Below are 23,262 nucleotides of genomic sequence, written 5' to 3' on the forward strand. Positions count from 1 at the left end.
ACAACAAATTGATGACTAATACATAAAAGTAATACATAGATGAATAATGATGATGAGTTAAGATGCGTAATCATGGGAACAAGCGGGTTTTCAAACGGGAGCAGCTGATTAGCATTAGAAAAGCTGAAATAATACCTCAGCTGAAGCCAATTGTACTAAATGCACTAAATGTGCACTGTTACAAGAATATTTTTCTTTCTATTGTTTTCTATTATTTTAAGTTAAGCAGGACAGAGTTCTTTTAAAGAAAGATTTACTTATATTCTCAAAAGTTAAGCATGACAGGCTTCTGTTTAAGAAAGAGACCTGTTTTACTGTGTTAATGTTGTCATTTTGAGCTAAAAAATAAATGGCTAAATGATCATTTGTTTCACATGTGTTCATATCACAAAGAATACACATCTACTTAAATCAAATTCAAGTCAAAGGGTTAAAAAAAATAATTTCACACACAAAAAAAGAGCTAGAAAATTCACCACACTGGGAAGGGTGAAGACAACTGGGTCGCCCGGCCCTGGCCACGAGGTGTCCCTTATTTATTTTTCAGGGAGTTGGCAACCCTAACCACACGTACTTCGTGCGCTCACGTGTGACGTTTCGAGGAACAATCGATTCAGTCACGTTGAGATTTTCTCAGAATGTGAAGACTTCACACTATGTGAGTATCGATGTGATTTGAGTTTTAAAGAGTTTTCAGCGGCACAGCTTGTTTTTGCAATTGATTAGAAAGATTTGTTTTCGTCGTGTTTTTTAAGCCTTAGTTTGATATTTTATTTTGTCTTGACAGTGACCGTGCAAATGGAGCCTTAACTCAGTAGTGTCTCTATTAAATCTCACATGAAATAAAGTCACAGTCATAACTACCATCTGTACTTCTTGGTAATATATTAGAAGATCTCTTAGCTGTGAGCAGTCGGCGAACAACTCTAAAAGTTGGCAGCAGTTGATAAAGCCGGAGTTTTGTACTAGGGTATTAAAAAATAAAAAAAACATGCTTGAAATAGTCTCAGAAATATCTAAAGGTTGCCCAGTTTTTAACCATATTAGTGTATTTTTAAACTGCTGCTCTATATTCTGTGCACCATGAAGTTGATTTGCTTATTTGGAGGTTGAAACGAAATTAGATTTTACTTTACCCGTATCACAAGGAAGTCATAAGCAGACAGTCTTCCCCGTTGTCATTGGATAGGTGCTGATTTTTCTATCTGTGCTGGTTTCAAATTTCACCGACATTATTTTCAAAGACAAAATACACCTTGGGTCGCTTTTTTTCCCCTTTTTTCCCTCAGTAGCTGCTTCCTTAACCTAAAATGTTTGCATTCCTGCAAATGTCAGTGTGTCAAGCTTCAAAATAATAGAGCACGCTGTGATGTGGTACTGTTTGATATAAGATACAGCTGCGAGTTTGTTTCTTGTGAACAGCTGTGAATGCCTGTGATGTATGTCTTTAACTTCTTTATAGATCTTTTTTTTTTTTTTTTACTGCTGCCAGGAGCTGATTGAACATGGGAGGAGAATAGGAGGGGGGGTGAGATTAGAAACCTACAGTAGAATTGTAATTCTCTTCATCTAATGGCCTACAGTAGAGTCAGGGTAATGTGAAAAGGATTAACGCTGGGATGAATGCACGAGAGGAGGGAGAGAGCCTGAGATTACAATGAGAGCTTTGTTTCTCCAACTATCGAGCCGAGGTTCCTGTAAGGATCCATTATTCTTGCTTTAATGCTGCTGTCTCAATGAAAAGTAGTTGGCGGCAATGCATTGTTTCAACAGCAATGGGGATATCACTGCAGTGCTATTCAGCATAATTTAACCCCCCTCCCCCTCCCCCCCCCCCCCCCCCCCTCCATGCTCGTCCTTGCCTACGCCCCCCAAGTTACTTCCCGCCTGCTTCGTTGTGACTCTGCAATTACCTGCGGTGCTAAATCAGAGCCTGACAGCAGTGGCTAAATATGGAGCTTCATGCCCACCTTCACCTTATCAAACTTTCAGTGCTTTGCCAAGCAGGATCCTATCCAAGAGGGATGGAGGCCCCTGATAAACGTCCCGGTTACCCTGGACGACGAAAGTCCTGGGTACCGTTTATCAGTTATATGGGCTGGTTGTCAGGGAGCAGATTGTCAGAGAACAAGGAAGTCGGCGACAATTAGAAGATGGGTGATTTATGACACCTGATTTAAAAAAAGGAAAAAAGAAAAACAGCCGCTTTAGCGTTCGGTGTGTGTGTAGGCGTGAGCGGCGCAATCCTCAGCTGTGCGTGCTTGTGTGCGGATGCACTTGGGCGCGTTGATATGTCAAAGAGTGACAGATATTCCAAGCTTGGAGCTTGCAACATCATTTCCCATTGCTCCTCTCGGCACAGATGTTCGTCTGCGCACACCCTGTCTCACACACACACACGCACCCCGCTGCACACATACACACACATTATGGGCAGCTCACTGCATGCATCCCAGCTCCAGCTGTTCCAGCAGTTAGTGGGACATGGTAGATGCCTCTATTAGAGAGCCGCAAATCCCTGCAGAGGTGGAGAAAAGAGATGGAGTGAGCGATGGATAAGAAATGAGCAGAGAGGGATGAACAATGACCCCGGTGCTGCAGGGAGGGAGGGCGGGATCGCGCTCTGGCTCTGGCAAATCTCACAGCAGACATTCTGGACATTTCTGGATCCAGCTTCAGGGAACTTTGTGGAAGTGGAGGGAGAGAGGTACACACAGCAGGGGTGTGTGGGGGCTTTGTGAAGAGGTCTTGGAGCGGCTGATGAATGCTAGTGGAATGCTCCAGGAATGTCGGATGAGGCTTTTTAGGGGCGGCCTGCTTAGCGGAGGCAGATGTGGCCTCGGGGGAAATCACAGGATCATCATTCCATCACTGCTTACCTTTTTCTCTGAACGCACGTGCATCAGACACTTCCACACACACAGACACACATTCCAGTGGAAAGGGGAAAGTTTAAGGGATAACTTAACCCCCAGCTGTGGAGCTCGCTCGCCTCCAACCCTTACAGATGGTTTTATTTACTTTTTACAAGGATTTATGTTTGTGAGTTTGACGCTCCTGCCAGCTGCTGCTTGTACACAGGAGGTTAAATGCTACAAAATAAAGTACAGGGTTGGTAGAATCCCTCTGCTACAGCAGCATCTCTCTGGTACGCCGAACCGTGTCTGACCTCTACAGAAGTCTATATTTTACTCCTCCAATCTCTCCTGTTTCGTTCTTATCCGTCTGTCCTGTCACTGCTCTCCCGGGGACAGGTTGTGAAAGCTCCAGATCACCGTCCAAAGCATTGTGTAGGTAGATCGGCCTCACTGTTAGGCGAGACAACACAGTGCAGGCCAGACGAACATACTTATCCAGCGGGCTTTTGGAGTGATTAGTTTTCCCTGTGTGCCTTGAGGTCGATCTCAGCAGTTGGTAATGTTTCCTGTTAGTCTGGGATGAACCAATGTGGGCGGATTAACAGATAATAGTCAGTGGGAAGACACGGGAAAAAGACATGGTGAGCTTTCAGCGTGGTGACCCAGTGTGGGAGGTATGCAGGCAGACTCTGATAAGGGCCAGACTGCTAACTGTTTCCTCCAGTTCCTACTGAATGCTAATCAAGAGCAGCAGAAGACAAGATTGGCTAGTTTTTCCTACTTTCCTCTATTGAGCGTCTGCTGCTTCCCTCCCTATCATCTCTTGTCCTCTCCTCTCATTCTGTGTTCCTCTCGTCTCTTTCGCTTTTCTCCGTCGCAGGCTGAGCAGGGATAGCAGTTAGAAGGCTTTGCAGATTTAGCATGAAAATGAGGGAAAGCACTTGGCTCGTCAGCGCAGACGTGTGTGTTTAGTGCTCAGTTGACTCACCATATGGAGGAGCTTTATTTGCATAGTATATTGTTCCCTTGGCACATGGTCTCTTGCGAGTTTTAATATACTCTCTTGTAACCAGCACATTAACACGGAATCACTAACCGGGACCTCCAGTCGCCTAGTCTGGCTTCTTATTTTTCCTCGTTCCACTTCCCAACACCGTCACCACAGCATCTGATCCAAGGATTTGTTTGGGATTCTCTTGGATTCACCCTGATTCTCCCCTTTATCAGTGCGCTCGTGTGCTCGTCTCTACATGTTTCTTCTGGCTGGGCACATGAGGATAATTACATATCAGCCTCCCACACAGTCTCTAATATCTTTCCAACAAGACAAAATCTCGCATTGTTCGTATTGGTGAGGGTAGGATGTGCTGCCGCACATTCGCGCACACACTTTCACACACTGATACTATTACTGTTATGTAGACATTCCATTGACTAATATCCGCTCCAAAACACAGGACATAGCTGTTATGAATAAATGCCCAACTCGGTGTACGATGCAGTCTGCAGCTTTTTTCCACATAGATCTGGCCAACTGAATGCTTGTGACTCTATTTACTGTCATGGTCCTAAATTTTTAGTAGATAGCGTGATGAGTTTGATGTTATTACAACATAAAAAAGGTGTTATAAAAGGACCTTCATAAATAGGGTTGCAGACTCAGGGTTAGCTGATTGATTGGTTGGTTGATACGCACTAATCAATACGTGTTATTGAGACAGTCAGCGGTGTTACTTTTATATGGTGAAAAGCACAACATCAACAGCTTTTCAAAAACACCCCCGTGCTTTTGGTAACTTTGAGCTCACCCAACCTAATGGAGACCGCTGGGTCTAACTTATTTAATGCTTAGTCTGAGTTGGCTCCAAACTAAGTGGCACCATGTCAAACGAGTCAACAGAGTGGCTGTGTTTTGTTAAAGTGGATTGCGAAGAAGCTGAGTGGAAACTCTACAAGCAGCACTTTTCATATAGCAGCAAAAACAACTGCTGTGCGTTATCTGAAACAAAGGGGGCTAACTGGTGTGCGTTATGATATCTTTTGTGTTCAAAGGCTGTGATCTCACGCGGCCAGCACCTGAACACGTGCACCCAGCCACAGTTCTGTTAACATGAAGCTAGATGTGAAGCCTTCTCTCTCATCAAAACAGGAAAACGGTATCTGAATAGGAATTTAAATTGCAGGATTCAATAGATCATGTGTGTTGTTGTTTAGTTTGTTGAGTTTGGGAAAGTCCGCTCAGAGTGTTTTTCATCTGGCAGAGCTTATGCCGGATGCCTTTCCTGGCACCACCAAAATAAGAACTACTAATAAGAACTAAAAGCGCTGACTTTTATGTTATGTTTTCATAAAAATATGCATGCAGAATTATTTTTTTCCCCCCCTTGTTGAGGGGTTAAAGAGTGTGATTTGAGACAATCAAGATTTCCTTTTGCTGATTTCAGACCTGCGCACGATAAGCTACAAACAACCTTTTTTTTTGGTTCACATGAGACTAAATGGTTTTTCACGGTCTTCCAGTTTTTGCTCTCATTAAACATGTTACACCCTTTACCCAAACTCTCTATTCAGCTGGCTTTTTGTTCTTTTGTTTCTGTACGAGGACTAGTCCAATTACATGACCATTAAAGGAGATATTTATTCACTCTATTTTCATTTTTCTTGCCTCTCTAAAGGGAGCACTCCAGCTTTGACCCTTGGCCTTTGTTTACTTTCATTTTGGAGGATAGAATAAACCCGTCAGCTGTGATGTATATTTTTTCCATCAGCCTTTCACTTGTTGTTTTTCCATGTCATTCGTCTTCTATTGGAAGAAAATCCCAAAGCATGTGGTTGATTCGTGCTGGGAGAACAGCAGCCTTATGCCACTTTAGTTATATAAAGTAAATGAATAGATATATGTGATATATATATGAAACATATATGTGTATATATTAAAAAAAAAAAAAAAAATTACACATAACATATAATGTAATTACAAGGAGGTATTTCTGTAGTCTATTGATACTAGATAGTGGAAAAGGGGTGGGATTAAATAAGCTTATGCTTCTTCCTGCTCCTTTTTGAACATGGACGTTATTTGGAGTTGTGGTTGCTCGTTTTCCTTTTGTTTGCTTTGTTCATTTGTCTCTTTTAATTCTATTTTTTTTTTTATACTTTTTCAACATGTTCAAAATAAAGATTCAATCAATCAATCAATCAATAGATTTTTATGCCAAATCCAACCAGGTGGCACAAATTCTGAAAGGCGCTGTTGATACCAAAACAGGTCTCTGGGCTTTTGATTTAGCACACTTTTTTTCCAAATACCAACATTTACAATTGTCCTGCTTTTGAATTCTGACTAAATAATTCCAGGTAGGCTCCTCAGCTGAATGCGTAATAGTTGCTGACAACATGAATGGTTATTTAAGCTGACACACACACACACATATATACACACACACTGCATGTACCCTGTCCTCTGCTGTGTTGAATGTCGGGGTGTTGATGCTTGGTAAGTTTTTATCCCAGTTGGTTGGCGAGGAGTGTTGCCAGGATAGCAGCTGCTCCAACTCCACATTCCCCTGCATGTGATCCGAGATTGGAAACTCAGGGGAGCGTCTGACTCGGACAGACACACACACATGCGCACACGGTGAAAAACACATGTACTTAGAGCCACACATGCACAGCTTAGAATCACATAGACACATATGCAGGGTGAAGGCTGAAGAGCTAGAGAGGCTAGATGTCACGGGCCTTATAATAGAGGGATGCCCCCTTAAGCTGCTTCACAGCAGAGCCCAGAAAATCAAACTGTCATATCAATGAGCAGCTCAACACCCCCCACCACTACAAAAAATACTCCCCTCTACACTTCACTTTTCTTTTTCAGTCTCTCTTCTATCTCTCTGCCTCCCTCTTTCCATGCTGAGAAGCAGGTTTGAAGTTTTCTGGAGGACGGAGCGGGCTTTTCAATTATTTTCGGTGTCATTCGTAATGGTATAAGACGGATAGAGGAAGAGGGAGTCATGAGAGAAAAGGGGAGACGGAGCTGAGAGCAGAAGAGAACATGGGCACTGGCAGAGCAGAGCTGTTTGTGGCAGGCTAAATGGAGATCTAATTCAATTTTAGCTATGACCAAAGGCCAGGTTCCTTTGCTAAAAGCCTGCTTGCATCAAATGCAAACACAACATCTGTTTTTTTTTTTCTTCTTCTTTTTTCTAAATCCTTTTCTTCCTTTTAACCCAAGACGGAGACATCAAAAGGGCATGGTTTTTCATCCCTCTTCAGTCTTACATCTTATCTTCTTTTGCCTTTTCTAATTCCTGTTTAAAGGTTACTTCATAACAGCATTTCCAGGTCTTCCCAGCTGCCCTCTGTGTTGGGTTTTGTGCAGAATTAACAGCCTTTTGAATCTCTGAATGCACAGTCAATATGCACCCAACAGATGGTGCCTGGCTCCACTGCTTTTCCTCTTCTTGTTTTTTTCCTCTCCACTAGCTAGGAACAATTTGCTGCTCGGTGTACGTTAGCTGCATGTTGCTCTGCATTGGTTTATTCTGCTCTCTTTCTCTTTGTCGCAGATGTAGCCTGAAATCACGTCTGTCACACTGGCCTTAATCTCACTGATAGCAGCTGCCAGTTGATTTTGTGTGTGTGTGTGTGTGTGTGTGTGTGTGTGTGTGTGTGTGTGTGTGTGTGTGGAGCGCAAACGTGTATGTGTTTGCGTGATCTTGTGTGAAGAATTAAATAAGCAGTTAAAATCCCCCTTAACGCTCTGGTCACTTGAATGTGTAAGTGTGTATTTAAAGCTGTTGGTCAGTGGATAATTAAAGGAATAAACTGATGTTGATCAAGCTGGACAGACACACACATGCGCACACAAACTGTCTTGATTCAAGTTTCACTAGAAAACTTCTGTCTTATCTGAACAACAGCGCACTAGTGCAACGGAATAAGAAAAAAAAACACACAATAATGTGCAAAAGTCTTTTGCCACCCTCATTTCTTTAGATTTTACCAAAATGATAAATATGCAAAAGTAAATGGAAATGCGCTATGTAAGGCAAAAATAGAGCGAACTCAGTTTAAATAAAATTTCCAACGAGCTTGATAATCAATATTTGGTATGACTTTTATTCTTCTTGAACTCTGGGGCAAGTTTTTTTTTTTTTATAATTTCTTTAAAGTTACAGTATGTAAAATTTCACCACTAGATGTCAGTAGGTTGCAAATTCCTGTCAACTGAATTCTGTTTTCCTTCCTCCCAATCCAAGTGCAAAATCCTGGCTACGGTGGCCAATGTAGAACAAACAACTCAGTCTATTGTTCATCTGTAGTGAGTGTAGGATGTCAGTCGGCTGTTTACCTATGCCAGGCTGTAACACTTTGTGAAAGGAGTCCAATACAAGTTTAAGAATCAGGTGACGGTGATACTGAGGTGAGTTATAGAACTTTTCTATTATTAAGCGCTGGTGTTTTTATTGTTGTTAGCTAGATTTAGTGAAGCTTTCTTTAACCTGGATTTTTGGACTCGGACATTTAACAATTTGAGAATGTGATCAAACTGTTTATCAGAGAGAAAGTTTGATTTTTACACTCGAGCTTAACATTAGCTGCAATAAAATTAGTCTCTAACCAGCTGTTGTTGTTTAGCTGGCCTGCTGTCAGCCATGGAGACAGGAGGGCCGCATGTGTAATCTGACAATAAGTAACTGTGACGATATCAGGAATAAATAAGCATGTTTATGCACAGCTTTGTGTGTTAAAGCCCTGACTTCAGCTTAGGAGGTGAAGCTTGAGGTGAGGAGGAAGATGATGACGTTTTTAATCCACATTCTAGTCATGTTTTGTCTTTCCTGATGATTAAACATAGATCTGATTCACACTAATCGGTTTATATTTATGAGTACAACATTCTTTTTTTTCTATTAAAGTACCTGAAAACCTTTAAGTAGTCTTCAGGAATAGTTCTCCAGGCATCCTGTAAGCCATTCTCTTCTTTGGATGTTGGCTGCCTTTTGTTCCATTTTCTGTCAAGGTGATCCCACACTGCTTCAATAATGTTGATGTCTGGGCTCTAGGGAGGCCAATTCATGACTGATGTATTTTTCTATTCAGGTGCGCTTTTACTTCACTGGCAGTGTATTTGGGATTATTATCATGCTGAAAAATGAAGCCGTTGGCAATCAGATTGTTCCCACATGGTATTGCACGGTGGATTGAAATCTGACTGTACTTTTCAGCGTTTATAATTTTGTCAAGATCCCTAACAGCACTTTGAAAGAGCAACCCTGGAGAACTATTGCAGCCGTTAGGTGAACTCGGCCTCTAATAGCTGTACAGTGCTGCACCAGAAACCTCCTTAAGATTGATTTGGTCACCTGTTAATTGCTGCAGTCACAGAGTGCTAGTGAAGCTATTGAATGTGAAATGTAAACTAAAAGGGAGACTATTCACCTTTAAAGTAAAGGTCTTGCCTTTTCTAACATGTTGGTTGGTGTGGCAAGGCACGACCTTTACTTTGAAATTCTCCAATTTCACCTGGTGACAACCAGCAACCACCTGCAAACCAGTCGGGGAATACATTTTTTCCTAGCAACAGGTAGTTATCTCCTAATCTATAGGCCTGTGTGGCTCATGGGCCTTACCCTTTCCCCTGTTATGCTCTGTTCTAACAGGGAAATAAGGCTAAGCTCCAAAGTCAGATGTGGCTTTGGTCACATTAAATAAATTTGCCTATTAGTGTCTCTAAAGCTCCAATATCTAATCGTTTTTGTTTAATCAACACAACAATTGTGAGCAAAAAGTGTGAAAGCCACAAATTGTAATTTTCCATGATTGTTTGCCTAAATATTTTTAGACCGTGACAGGTCTTTCCCATTTTACATAATTTCTCTTGTTTGCCTGTCACAGGCTGTTTTTGATAAAGGATTTTTAGCAGACTATAATGCAGTTAGTGTAATAGGGTTATTGTGGGGTTATTTCAAGTAGTGTTTATACCACTTAAGCGGACGAGTCATAACATGTTAATTAGCAAGCTTGTAGGCAGATATAATGACTTTCAGACGAGGGAGGACTTGCTGGGGTTTTTTGTTTTGCTTTTTTTTTTTTTTTTTTTAAGGCCTCTTAAGCTACCAGGCTGTTAGCCGTAACTATACATCAGCTTCTCATTTAACTTGCACCCCAAAATGTCAAACTGCTCTTTTAGGAATAGATTGAGCCTTATTGAAGAGATTGAAGGTAAGGAGGGAGGGAAGGCGAGGCGGAAGGATGCTATAGCCTCACAGCTTATTCGAGACAAAGCTGGAGCTGTGAGCTCGAGTTATGTTACTAGACAATAGTCTTCTTTCACCCAAACGCACAGACACACACAGCACAGGGGTTCTGTAGAAATCAGTTGTTGTGCTTGTTGCACAATATTTGGCTGTTATTATTTTGCTATGCCCCCTTCTTCCTGTTCTCCTGCCTCTGCTGACCATCTCTGATTGTAATTTCCTTGGCTGCTTGTTTTTGCCCGACTGATTGGAGGGTGTGTGTGTGTGTGTGTGTGTGTGTGTGTTTGTGTGTGTGTGTGTGTGTGTGTGTGTGTGTGTGTGTGTGTCTTGTGCGTTTGGACTTGCCTTGCCCTGTCACATGTATATAGCCTGTGTCGTATGATTGCGCATGATAACAAAAGCTAATTTTAGCTGTGAAATCCCTCTGACATTGTGTCTCCAAGTTGTGGCTGCATAATGAGAGAGTGTATGGGGACACAATCTAGGGAATGCCACCTTTATTCTTTAATTCCCTGGAATTTTCTTTCCCATTTTCCTCCACGCCTTGTTCATGCCAGTCCCTCCCTCCAGGCACTGCTCATTAGCCCCTTGGCCCTCTCTAAACAGGTGGGGCATGTTTGGCACAGCCCTCCGACATGCAGTCAGGCTTAATTGGGCTTAGAGGACCCCTTAACCACACACACACACACACACACACACACACACACACACACACACACACACACACACACACACACACACACACACACACACATCCATCACTCATATTCACCCCTCCTCCTCCCTTCACACTTTTCCCTCCATTCTTAAAGAACCAATTGTCCCCGTCCTATTCCCCAGGGTGAGGTTGTGGTTCCTAGGCCGGACCGCGTAAATCCAGCCTCAGGCTTGTCTCCAGGCCTGGCTGACTCACTGACTGACTTCCCCCACATCTCCCTTCTCCCCGTTTTCAGTCAAAAAGATAATAACTACTACCAATACAAGCTCCATTGACATGCAGGAATATATTCCAAATTCACTGGGCTCTCCTGGCCTTTGGCTCCTCAAAGTCTCCGTGCTCGCTTTTTTCCTTCCTAACTCCACCTAGTCTTTACCTCTCCACTACCTCTTTTTCCTGACTTGTCTTTCTTTCCATCCCTGACTTGTTTCTAAGTAAACTCTTTGTCTTACTGCCTGAGAATATATTTATTTATATGTTTTTTACCTGAAGAGGATTTTTTTTTTACTTTTCAAAGATACTGAGATTTATCCTCATGTGACTGCAGTTTTTGTTTTTTGTTTTTCTTCGTGCTGCACATATGCTCAACTTTCCAGGTAATCGTGAAGCATCAGCGTGCCTATCTATGTCTGCGTAATTACACCCGCATCGGGCTGCTCTTTTAAAAATTTATTTCTTTTTTTTATCGTTCTCGGGCAAACGCTTGACACTACCTTAAAAGGATGTTTACTTCAAACGAAAGAAAAATCCCCAGTCTCGCTTTTTTGCCTCCTCGCCTTTTTTGTCTCTCGGTAACGAACACACAAGCGTACACTATCCACCGCTGCTACTGGCTCAGCAATATCTCATTATCCTGTTTATTCACACAGCTGAATGCCTACTTTCTCTACACGCGCATGCATATATACAGATGTAGCGCTGGAGCCGAGAAGTAAAGAGAGCGCCGTGGTGTGTCTGCGCGTGGAAAGGGTTGCGCAAGGCAGGTGGGGAGGTTTGAATGTTAACTGCCTTATCACTCCAATTTCACACTCTCGCCTCCAGTCACGCACGCACACACAAACACAATGCACGCACACAGAAAACACCCTGTTGCCTGCAGTCTCGTATGTGGCGACTGATTAACGGACAAACAGGGGGGTCTCTCTCCCTTTCTTTCTCACACACACGCACACACATAAAGTGCACACACTAATCCCAGCCAGAGGGGTGTGTGTGTGTGTGTGTGTGTGTGTGTGTGTGTGTGTGTGTGTGTGTGTGTGTGTGTGTGTGGCTGCTTCTGTAATGGGGCCACCTGTCTACTCATTAGCCTCGTTATCCAGCCTTTTAATTGCCCCCAAACTCCGCACAGTCTCCTCCTTCGTCTTCTTCTCCTCTTCTTCCTCCCCCCTCCCCTTCATTGGAATAAGTGAACTGTTGGGACATATCAATAATCTAACATCACCGCATATGGCGAGGATTATGTCACAACTTGCAGGTGTGTGCTCGAGTGCGTTTGTGCAATAGGAGTGGGTGAGGTTGCGTTGATTGCAGCTTTTCCATATGTCAGCAAAGTGATTGCTTTGACCTCGGTATCAGGAGGCATGTGAACATGATGCTGGGTGGAGGGGACTTTTGCACGCACGCACGCACGCACACACACACAACAGGATATCAGGTTTAGTCTGTTACCTTAAACAGCGTGACGCTCCACCTTCATCCCTCTCATTTCCTGGCTCACATTTCCTCTGCTTAACTGGATGCACGATTATGAAAAAGGACTCTGATTACTGAATTTTTATTACTACTGCGCTCACACTTACAACAACGATTATTTGTCTCAGCTTTGGGAGACTATAGCAGATTGTTTTATTGGATTTTGTTTGCAGCTTAGCATACATTTCCACTTTATTTCCGTGCACTATTTCTTAAACTTGCTTAGAGTGCTTTATTCCACACTCTGCGATCTTTATACTCTCGTTGTGGTCCTTTTTGCACCCAATTCAGTTAATAATCACTTCTTTATTACTTTGGGACACAGCTGCAGCCCAGAGGCAAACTTAGCACACATTCTGCAGTTATTTGTCATAATCTCCCTTAAAACTGAAGATAAACTCAGATTTGGGGAGGGGTCTTTTCTTAAGATGAGCCAATTCACTCTGCATCACAAAATTTAACTGCTGTTTTTGGTCACAGTGATGAGCGTTACATGCTGGAATGAATATGAGGTTATAAGTGCGTATCACGGACACGAAAGTGGTTGCTAACTACTTTGATAATTATCAAACTGTCCCAGCTTGTCAAAAACGGAGACATTCGTCAACTGTCGTGCTAGCTGCAGGTTAACTTATCTGGATGGCTGAATAATCAATTAATCATCATTTCCACTCTAAATGTTGAGGGGAAACATCGACATTTAAGAATTGTATATCTGCTGCAGATACATCTCATACAGCCACATCTTCCTATCCTAACATGCGCGCATAACATAAAATTGCAAAAACATGAAAAATGATCTGCGATTACTTGTGCAACTTTCCTTGTCCTCCACCCATCTACCTCTCACCATATCCATCTTACTTTCTCCCGGCTCCCTCTCGCTCTCCCTCCGTCTGTCAGACAGTTCTCTGGGCTGTTGCCAGCCAAGTTACATGAGCGAACAGGCGGCCGAACATTCCTGCCGAACATAGCTTTGCACTCAGGGGATTCCCTCCCCTGTCTCTCTTTTCCTCCTGCCCTCTCTTTGTTTTTGTCCATTCCCGAACTGTAACGAACAGCTCCGTAAGCCGTGGGCTACACTTCCATACGAGGCATTCTGCTCCCTGTTTGCTGCTCCTCTTTGTCTTGTAATCACGAAGAGGATGCATTTCTGTGCTGAAATGCAGCGAGCCATGAGTTATTTTGCACTCATGGCAAAAGCCAAGGTTTCACACGCTCTTTTAGTTATGGTCGCACAGCAACTCCCACTTGCATTGCCAACTTGCATTTTTTTTTCTTTTTTTTTTGTGAAGAATACCTTGCTTGTAGAGAAGAGCTCGCCTGAATGCTTTGTTAATGACTGCAGGGGCTCTGAAGCATTCTCGGTGTTGGATCCAAATTTACTGCCCCAGTGGAACGACGATTCAAAATTGTTACTGTACATCATAATAAGACTCCTTTTTGGGGGCGATGCTGGCAAAATGTGCGCCTAATGGCACTGGTTTCATTCTCTTGACAAAATAATGAGTAATAAAGGCTGGTTAATACAACTACAGTAATTGTTGTTTTGCTAATCTTGCAGTCCTACCAAAAACTCTTGAGTCACCCCTCAGTTCTTTATATTTTGCTGGGTGACATAAATGAAATGGGAGCTATTGAAACATGTGCAAACGTACAAGGAAGTAGAGCAGGGCGATATTACCAAAAATATTTATCACGATATACATTTGAAAATTTGCAATAACAATATAACTGACGATATAATTGACACTAGACAAAACACTTTACAACTCCACAACTTTGATGGGTTTTTTTGCACTAATAATGTATTTTTACTTAAACTAGCAGCTGTTTTATGTGCATTAAAGTTCCTTGCTGACAGTTTAACCAAAAGGCATTTCCAGTGGAAATTGGCCGACATATCCTCAGCATAACCATGTATAATATCCACAAAACTTAAAAAGAGGTTATACACACACAATACGGTAATATTATGTTGAAGCACAGTACGTATCACTCCGCGAGGTTCCTGCCTACGATAGCCGTAATGCTCCGACAATCCATCAAGCAGTCCGGGTTCGTAGGTTAGGAAAGTCGTACTAAAACATTTGTCAGATTTTCGAGCGCCGTGTACGACATAAAATCGTTTCGAGGTCAGTAAACACAACCAGAATTCATACATAAGGCACACGGGATTATAAGGGGCACTCTTGATTTTCAGAAAAATCAAAGGATTGATTTTTAAGTGTGCCGTATTTTCCAAAGAACACGGTAATAACGACGGCCTGCTAGCATGCTCTACCAAAAATAGTGCTTTGTTGTGTGTCTGACGGACGAAAGCTAAACCAGTTCCACACCACTGAAGTTGCAGCATTTTTACAAACCAATTCTGGTTCATCCGTTTCATTCAACGATCCGCTGTCGCCCTTCTCATTCTCTATCGCCGCCATGCTTTTCCTGCCATGTGCGTATGAAAACAAAGGCACTGCGCATGCGCGGTTTTACCCATATTCTATCGCGATATTTCATTTTCTTATCGTTGCCCAACATTATACCGGTATTACCGTGAACAGTATATGGCCCAGCCCTACAAGGAAGTACAATATACAGTGCATAGTGGCTCAAAATCTTATTCATACTTCCATCAATGACAATTTTGAACCAAAAACTTCACATTTACGACTCCTCACTCTATAACACCTTTTGCCACAAAATTTCGTTCTAGTATTTGCGTACTTTGGGAAACCCCAACCAATTCTACCAGTTTCCCTTTCTTAATAATGGCTTCTTGACAGCCACTGAGACCATTTCTATTGAAGCTTCAGTGAACAGTAGATGGATAAACTGAAGGACCAGATTCATCTTTTAAATCTTTACTACTGGATTTGTTCCTATTTTTTAAGGGCATAACTTCACTGTTCATCTGCTGTAGATATTTTTCTCTAAACCTGTCACTTATTTTTTGTTCTTCACCTATTTCTTCATAATTTAAAAGAAAAGTCTATATACACATCATGTCAAACTATTCATTTTTTACTAATAGTTCTTTAGGAATCAGCTAGTTGGCGCACAAAAACTATTTTATGCCTCTGAAATTGTGTTATCTTTCCTTAGATTTGACTAAAGAAATTGAAACAAATTGTGTTTTCGTGTCAGGCTGCTACTGCCTAAAGATACAACTTAAAATTGGTTCTTTGCTGTGATATTGGTTGTGTGGAGACAGAGCACTGGCTCATCCCTTCAGTTAGATACCTTCACCTACTAAGACTGGATTGACTGTTTTTTCACTCATTTTCAGTGTCTGAAAGAAAGTCCAGAACTCGGAGAGATAAAAAGAAGAGGCAAATCCACACTCTTGATAAGCTGGAGCTAACCAGTGTTCAATATACAGACTGAATAAATGAGCAATTAGATCATTAATAGTGCTAATTAATTTCCTCTTACCTGTTCTGATCGGTTAATCAACGATTTCATTTTGCATCTTAATAGTGGCAGTAATCCTGTCTGTTTGTGAAGCTGAATGATGATGTTAATCGCGTGATAATGTGATTTCTCTAATGGAGAAAAAAAAAAGTACAAATCTAAGTTGCTGGTTTTGTGTAACTACTACAAAACCTGCTTTTGAATGTCTTCAATTTACTAGATAAAAACCACCGATTCTCATTTCAACATCAGATCAAGCAGGGCCCTTTTTTACTTCTACTCTCAATCACAAATAGACGGCTCAGTAATATTGTCTCATTAAGCAAAATGACATCAGGTTCTCTATTAAATGGTTTGATTTGCTGTTTTTTGGGGGTTTTGGACATTTAGTTGCACAAAGCAATCCCTTAGTGGATGTTCCACATGGTTAGGGACAACTGATTTTTCATTGTTTTGCCAAATAATGATTGCAGTTACAGGTCATAATGTGATATAATTCTGAATTCTGTTGCTCTGAAGGTTGGCCTTAGCCACGTTACCCCAGTCACATTTTCTTTGACACATCAGCACATATCCAGTTGCATCCAAAAATCTAAGTCAGGATGTTTTGATATATAGAAAATGTGGATACGCTAAATGGAAAATATTTAGAAACCATAAATTTCCTCTCTTGCTGTTGAGAGAACAAAGAATTTCTGTTAATGTCCTTAATATTTAACCACAAACGCTCTTGGATGTCTGCTTGATCCCACCGTGCTCCCTCTGCGTCCCCTCACCCCAGCGCTGTCCCCACTGTCTCCTGTTCCTCCCACTTCTCTCCCACTCTGTTTTCTTTCCACTCAGTCTCTCATACGTCTTCTGTGTTTAAAGTCCAAATTACCAAGGCAGGCTGTCTGAGTCCCGAGGCTGTTATTGATCAACTAACAAAGAAAGCGGTACAGGGAGGAAGAGTGAGCTAGGGCAGCCAGAAGAAGAAGACGCCCGGAGAGCTTGTCTGAACCGGAGGGTCTATTTCTGTCTGTCTCGGTGGGTCATTATTGGCTAGAGACACTTGGGACAGGAACAGGAAAACAGGAGTAGGGGGGAGGCCAAGAGATCACCTTTTAGAGGGACAAACGGGCACTATAAGTCAGCTTTGTGCGGGTGGGACGGTTCTGGAGCTTGAAGCCTGCCAACTCCGAAAAAGACTGACTACTTGATTTATGAAATGAGGTCAACATGTGTCCAACCTGACGATCAATTATTTTAGGCCTGTGTCGAGTGTGCGCGTTCATCCAAATGATGACGTGAAGGAAGTCCTCAGTGGTAGTCTGCTGAGAGTCAAGTCTCGACATGTTGATCCCTGCTTTCACTCCAACATGGCTGATGTCATCTGAATTTACAGCCATCTTATTCCACACACCAGCTCCTTTGCCAGCATTCAAAGTGCCTGTTATTGAGAGTTAAACCACACGCACACATTCAAAATCTGATTCTTATTTTTCGTTTTTGGTGTAGACCTTGTCAAATCTTGATGTTCGTTTGTGGTATTTGGGCGAAGAAATCTAAATGTGACAAGAAAAAAGAGCAAAGCCACACTTGCATATATTGTGCTAAAAGGAGAGGATGTTAAAGTCCGATTTCTGGCATCTTTTGTGGTGGTACTAATTAAAAACCGTTTATGTATCAAACGTAGCTGTGATGTTAAAAATGATGGCTGTAACTGTGATTTTATGTATATGTATATAGATATATAGAGATATATATATCTCTCTTAACCAGGCTCCTGTTTGACAGGTTTTTATGTCTGATGCATTTTCTGATGCATTTTCTGTGTCTCCTCCCAGGATCAAACTTGAGAGCTTTCGCTTGTTAGCCGAATGTGCAAACCAATACTTATGCATTTATATTATATGGTTTATATTTAAACGTGCTCTGCGTTCCTGATGCATTTTGTTTTAGTCTTCGTTATTGCCACCATGCAGAAGACCGTAAACTTCTCACTGGTCCACATGGTGGATTTTGACAGAAAGAAGTGATGGGATTTGATCACCTCTGGCCAATGTCTGATCATAGTATCCCAGTTTCAATCAATCCTTCCTACTTTGAACACATTAAGTGAAATAAAGTACATTTTAATTTGCTTGTTTTATCTAAAATGAGGTTCATTTTTACACAAGTTATCCTCAGCGTTTCTTCATCATGTTTAAGAAACAAGATGTGCTGCTGGAATTTCAAATCTTTGCATAATTGACCAGCAATCTGAGGATATTCGTGCACGTTTTTCGCCTGCTATTTCCGACCTTTTCGTCTGATTTTTGAAGAGAAATTCACCAGCCTGTGGCGTTGGCATTAAAGCGTAATGGTCAGTTTGGACTCTCCTTGCGGTGGTTTTGCTTCCAATTCCATTTTTAGAGGTGGAAAAAGTTCATTCTTGAGTGGATCTGGTTCCAGACTATTAATAAATCATGGCTGCGACATCATAGGGTGCTGTTGGCGTCACTGTGTTTATAGGGCCGGATGAGCATGATTTACGCATGTAAACACCCTCAGATTTATATTTAAACAAGTTGTCTTAACCCTTTCATGTTCTTAAGGCATTAAAAAACTGTTTGCATCTCTTGTGTACTGAAGCGAACCTCTGGTATTTCTTAAAAAAGAGATTTTAATTGGAGGACAACCTGCAGACCTCCTCACCCTAATTAATGGCAGTCTTGCTTTCTAATGTTTTACTAACTAACAGTAAAGTGGTAGAGAAAGATTTGGGTGTCGCACTTTCAGGGTGTTACTCCAAAAGGAAAAAAATAATTTCCTAGATTGGATGGGCTAAAGTAGACGACCCAGAGGGAAGGGAAGATTTAAACAGAAGGAAATAGAGGCTTAAAAAAAAAAGGAGGTAGAAGTTGTAGAAGTGATGATTTGAGGTCCTCAGGAAACAGGGTTATGTTTTTTTTCCGGGCTCTGAGGGACCGTAGCCAGCCCAAGTTCTGTGTGTTTCCTCTTGATAACACTCAGCAACCTCACTTGTTGTCACACTTACTTGCACTGTAGAGAGTCTGGACTGCGTTGTTATAGAGGGATGAGTCTAGCACGTTTTGTGTTTATTCAGTTGTCCTCCAAGTTGTCCACCAAAACCTGCAAGGAATCACAAGCATTCAGTGTTTCCTGACATCGTCGTAGTTTTGGCAAAGTTGGAAATGTGAATAAAATATAAAAATGTGGAAAAATACAGATGCACACAAGAGACAAGGAGGAAAGGAGGGGGAAATTTCTCGAAATGGAAAACTACTGGAATCATTGCATGATGGGCTTGCTTTGTTCTTCGTCCTATCTTTGTTTTTGTCAGTCAGTCAGCTAGTGAGCTTCATAATGAGCTTATAGCCTCAATTTTGAATTCAGTTTTACTGATCAGGACAAAGTAAAAAGGGATGAAGTAAAAGAGGTACTAGACAAAGCCCCGCAGTGGCTTCCTCACACCTCTCCCCATCAAGCAGTCGTCTTTTTTTGTCTTTTTTTTTATCAGTGCTCCACACACCACCAGTCTGACGGGATAAATCCATAAGTGTTCGCCGATTAGTCGACGTGTTTCATAAATGTAATTTTGACTGCTTTTGCAGATAACGCAAAGGCAAACCGGCGAATCTTATGGAAGGAAAACAATGCAATGCATTTAAATGTAGTCTGCAGGAGGGGACCTTTCAAGCTGCAGTGTCATGACTACGAATCCACAGCCGTGCTCAGCCGGAGTATGACGATCTTTAATCTCGCCGGTGAGAGATTGAGCAGTTCATATTACCTTTGAAGCTGATTTGACAAGTGCACATAAGCTTCAGCTACGAGCCATGTCACCTGTGGTGGGGGAGAAAAAACCAGAATACCTGTTGTAATGTTCCGCTCCCTCAGAGCCAAGGGAAAAAACATGGAAAAGGGAGTGGCCTTGCTGGTGAGTGAGCAAAAATACGTGAGGCTAGGTGTGTGTGTGTGGGTTGAACCATCATTACCTTGGGATCTGAGTACACGGCCAGACATCATTAGGCTTTAAGGCGAGAAAGTCTCCGCGGCACTGGTTTCGCAGTCTGCCTGACCCAGCAGACACGACAGGCCGGCATGCCGTTTAAGATCATTTATTTGGCTTTGCGTGTGTGTGTGTGTGTGTGTGTGTGTGTGTGTGTGTGTTATTTATTTATTTTGCCTGGTAATATGCCTGAGCCTTCATTATAGCGGGAGCCATAACTTTGATAAATCACTTGGGCTTGGGGCCCTCACTGCTTTCACAGTATTAGAAAACTAATTGAAATTCTCTTCCGCCCCCTCCTAACTCTCTCCCTCGCTCTAGCTTCCCCTTTTTTCTTTTTCCCTCCCGCTCTGTTTTTCACCCTTTCCCTCGTTCTCCCTTCCCGTCTCCTGTATCGAGGGCCAAACAGTACCGTGTTTTTTCAGTGGAATGGAAGCCAAGAGGGGGAAAATGTCATCACTGATTTAATAGGCATATTCTTACTGAGACACACACACACACACACAGTTCACTCTGGGGAGTGTTAGGAATCTTGATAATGTCATCGCAGGAATCTCTATAATGTACTCAGGTGTCCTGCAGGCTCCAGTTTGACTGTGCCTCTCCTCTGTTTTTGATTAGATGGGTGCGATGGGGTGGGGTGGGGGAGATTTTAGGTTTAGAGTGATGGGATTTAGAGTTTAGATTCTTGTTTCTGTGGCTGTGATTTCCACCTCCCCGCTGTCTCCGAGATTGAAGGTCTGTTTGGTTCGTTGCCTGGGATCTCCCAGCTGCCACTGGATTGAGGGTTTAGTCGTTTCATTGTTCATGATCCCCCCCCTTGCCGCTACTTGATTTGTTTCATTTGCAGAGATGTCTCTGTGCTGCAGCTACAATCGGGGTGTGGCTGTTTTGTCGTGCAGGGTCTCCCAGATGATTTTTTTTTTCTTTAGCTGTCCGGGATCGCCTCATAACTGCTGGATTTAGTTTTTTTTGTCTTTATAATGATGCTCTATCTCTCAGCTGTGGCTAGATTTTGGGTTTATTTGTTTTGTTGTCCAGGATCTCCCTCCTCCTGCTGCAGCTGCTAGTGCTGCTGGATTTTAAGGGATGTTGCCACTTTTTAATAGCCAGACACTGCTACTGTTTGTGTGACACTTGGGGCTTTGTGTCCACCCAGCAGTCCCGCTTCTCTCGCCAGGCGAGCTTTGTAGTGTGAAGCCCAAGATTTAGCGATGAAAGCAGAGACTCTGTGTGTATATGAGAGGCGGCTTGTGTGTGAACCAGGCGATTTCGTAGAGTTCTGTCAGCACACAAAATTCCCTCTGCAAACATTCCTCTGATGTGATGCAGGCCCAGGGGAAAAGGGCAGCGTGTGTGCCTCTGCGTGTGTGTGTTTTTGACAGTTGACGTGCGTCTGCTGCCCAGACAAATCCATACCGCCACTCTGAGCCACGCTGCAGGCACATAGTCACACATAAGCATACACACGTGGGTTATATGTGTGCGTTTTGGTTAATGAGGATGTGTTGATTGATTAGACTGCAGTAATTAGCTGGAGTGTGAAGGCCTAGAAAGGTCTCCACTCTGGTGGGAGTGTCCCCTCTAGAGAGATGTTGAACTGTGCTATGCACCATTACATCACACACAAACACGCACAGACAAACACCACAGAAATGGTTCCATCCAAATCCAAGATGTGGGATGAGTCATCTCTCAGAGAGACTTGGTGCAAGCGCGAAGGAAGGGGAAAGGATGTTTGACGCGCGCGTGCGTCGGAGCCCGAGACAGAAGGATGTTTGCAGCGTGGAGATGTGTGCTGCACACATGAGATGTGCTTGTGCCAGCAGTTTCCTTTCCTGCACAGCATGGCCCCAACACTGACCCGATCCCTCTGCCTTACAAATCAACTCTCTCGCTCACTTCCTCCTCCTCCCGTGCTCATTTGCAGTTTGGCTTCCAGTCTTCCACCCAGATTTCTTTTGTGCAACACGGAGCTGCTTCTAGTAAATGCAAATAATGTGGTACTAAATATGACAAGCTCAGTGTGAAGCCCTGAGTTAGGAGCATGCACAATGAACTGCTTCGGGAAACCATTGCACACAGTGCCACCATATGGTCGGCTAAAGAACTGCGTGTTGATTTAGCGTTCTTGTTGGCATACTTGATGCGTGTAAAGAGGCGAATAAAATTCACTTAAAACTTTAACTGTGCATACACCAAATGTTCTGTACAACTGAGGTAACCTCTGCTTTTTTTTCTCTCCTCCCTTTTGCTCCATCCTTGTCCCCAAATAGAAAGTTCTACTACATCACTCTGCTGAGGGACCCCGTGTCTCGCTACCTCAGCGAGTGGAGGCACGTGCAGCGGGGCGCCACGTGGAAAACCTCCCTGCACATGTGCGATGGACGAACCCCAACGCCCGAGGAGCTGCCCTCCTGCTACGAGGGGTCCGACTGGTCGGGGTGCACCCTGCAACAGTTCATGGACTGTCCCTACAACCTGGCCAATAACAGACAGGTACAGAGGGGGGGGGGGGGGGGGGGGAGATCATAAGCATCAATGTTTATTTTAATCTCAATAACTTTAAGAACATCAGACACCAAATGTCTCAAATCACTGGAAAAGTTTCTGTACACCATGTTTTTCCCTTTTATTTTACCTCATAACACACAAGAAGGTGTACTGGCAAATTCTCATAGAGCTAGATTGTTATTTTACTATCATTTATTCCTGATGTTTAAAACTGTCTGTAGTCTTGCTTTGTCTCCTCTAAGATGTGTGGCCTGTCCTGGCAGTGGTAGCGACTGGTGATCGGGTACCACAGTTTAAAAAAGCTCAGTTTGCTTTCTTATTAAAAGTAGCGAGGAAGCAAAAATCCATACCATAAACATAATGGAATCACAAAGCTTTGTAATGTATAAAACCAGCCTCAAACGTTGTCTAAAGTCAGCACAAAAGTGTCACCAGGAGTTATTCCTTTGTATCCATTGATTTGGTTCATAATTTAATACTGATGGACTTTTGTGCAGTCTTGTGTGCCGTTTCAGTTGAAGTGTGGTTGTTTTTATCCACCTGTCCAGGGATAATGGATGCAAATTAGATGCTGTGCAAATACTTTTAACTGTGTGCTGTCACTTTTTAAAAATAAGCAATAAAATAAGTTAAACCTGTGCACTGTAATAGGCCTTGACCGATATAGGATTTTTAAGGCCAATACTGATATTTGAAAAGAAATTGGACATTCATATTATTATAGATACAGATTTTTTTAACAGTTTTCACACAAATGGTCAAAAATGGTCCATCAAACTTGCATCACATCACCAGGCCTGACTTCTCTCCTATCAGGTT

At 42.6% G+C, this 23,262-nt stretch overlaps 1 protein-coding gene across 1 annotated transcript in view; it reads left to right on the forward strand.

Annotated features, from left to right (window-relative positions):
* hs6st1a (heparan sulfate 6-O-sulfotransferase 1a) overlaps nt 1-23,262 on the forward strand; it is a 60,505-nt gene that overhangs the window by 30,037 nt on the left and 7,206 nt on the right. The window contains exon 2 of the mRNA XM_086274303.1: nt 22,206-22,428. Coding sequence (XP_086130429.1) covers nt 22,206-22,428 — 223 coding nt within the window. The remainder of the gene's footprint in view (nt 1-22,205; nt 22,429-23,262) is intronic.

The sequence above is a fragment of the Aulonocara sp. 'chitande type north' Nkhata Bay genome, linkage group LG19, assembly GCF_057382095.1.
Source record: "Aulonocara sp. 'chitande type north' Nkhata Bay isolate Kocher_YH1m ecotype deep benthic linkage group LG19, A_spYH_male_GT1.1, whole genome shotgun sequence".
NCBI classification, from domain to species: domain Eukaryota; kingdom Metazoa; phylum Chordata; class Actinopteri; order Cichliformes; family Cichlidae; genus Aulonocara; species Aulonocara sp. 'chitande type north' Nkhata Bay.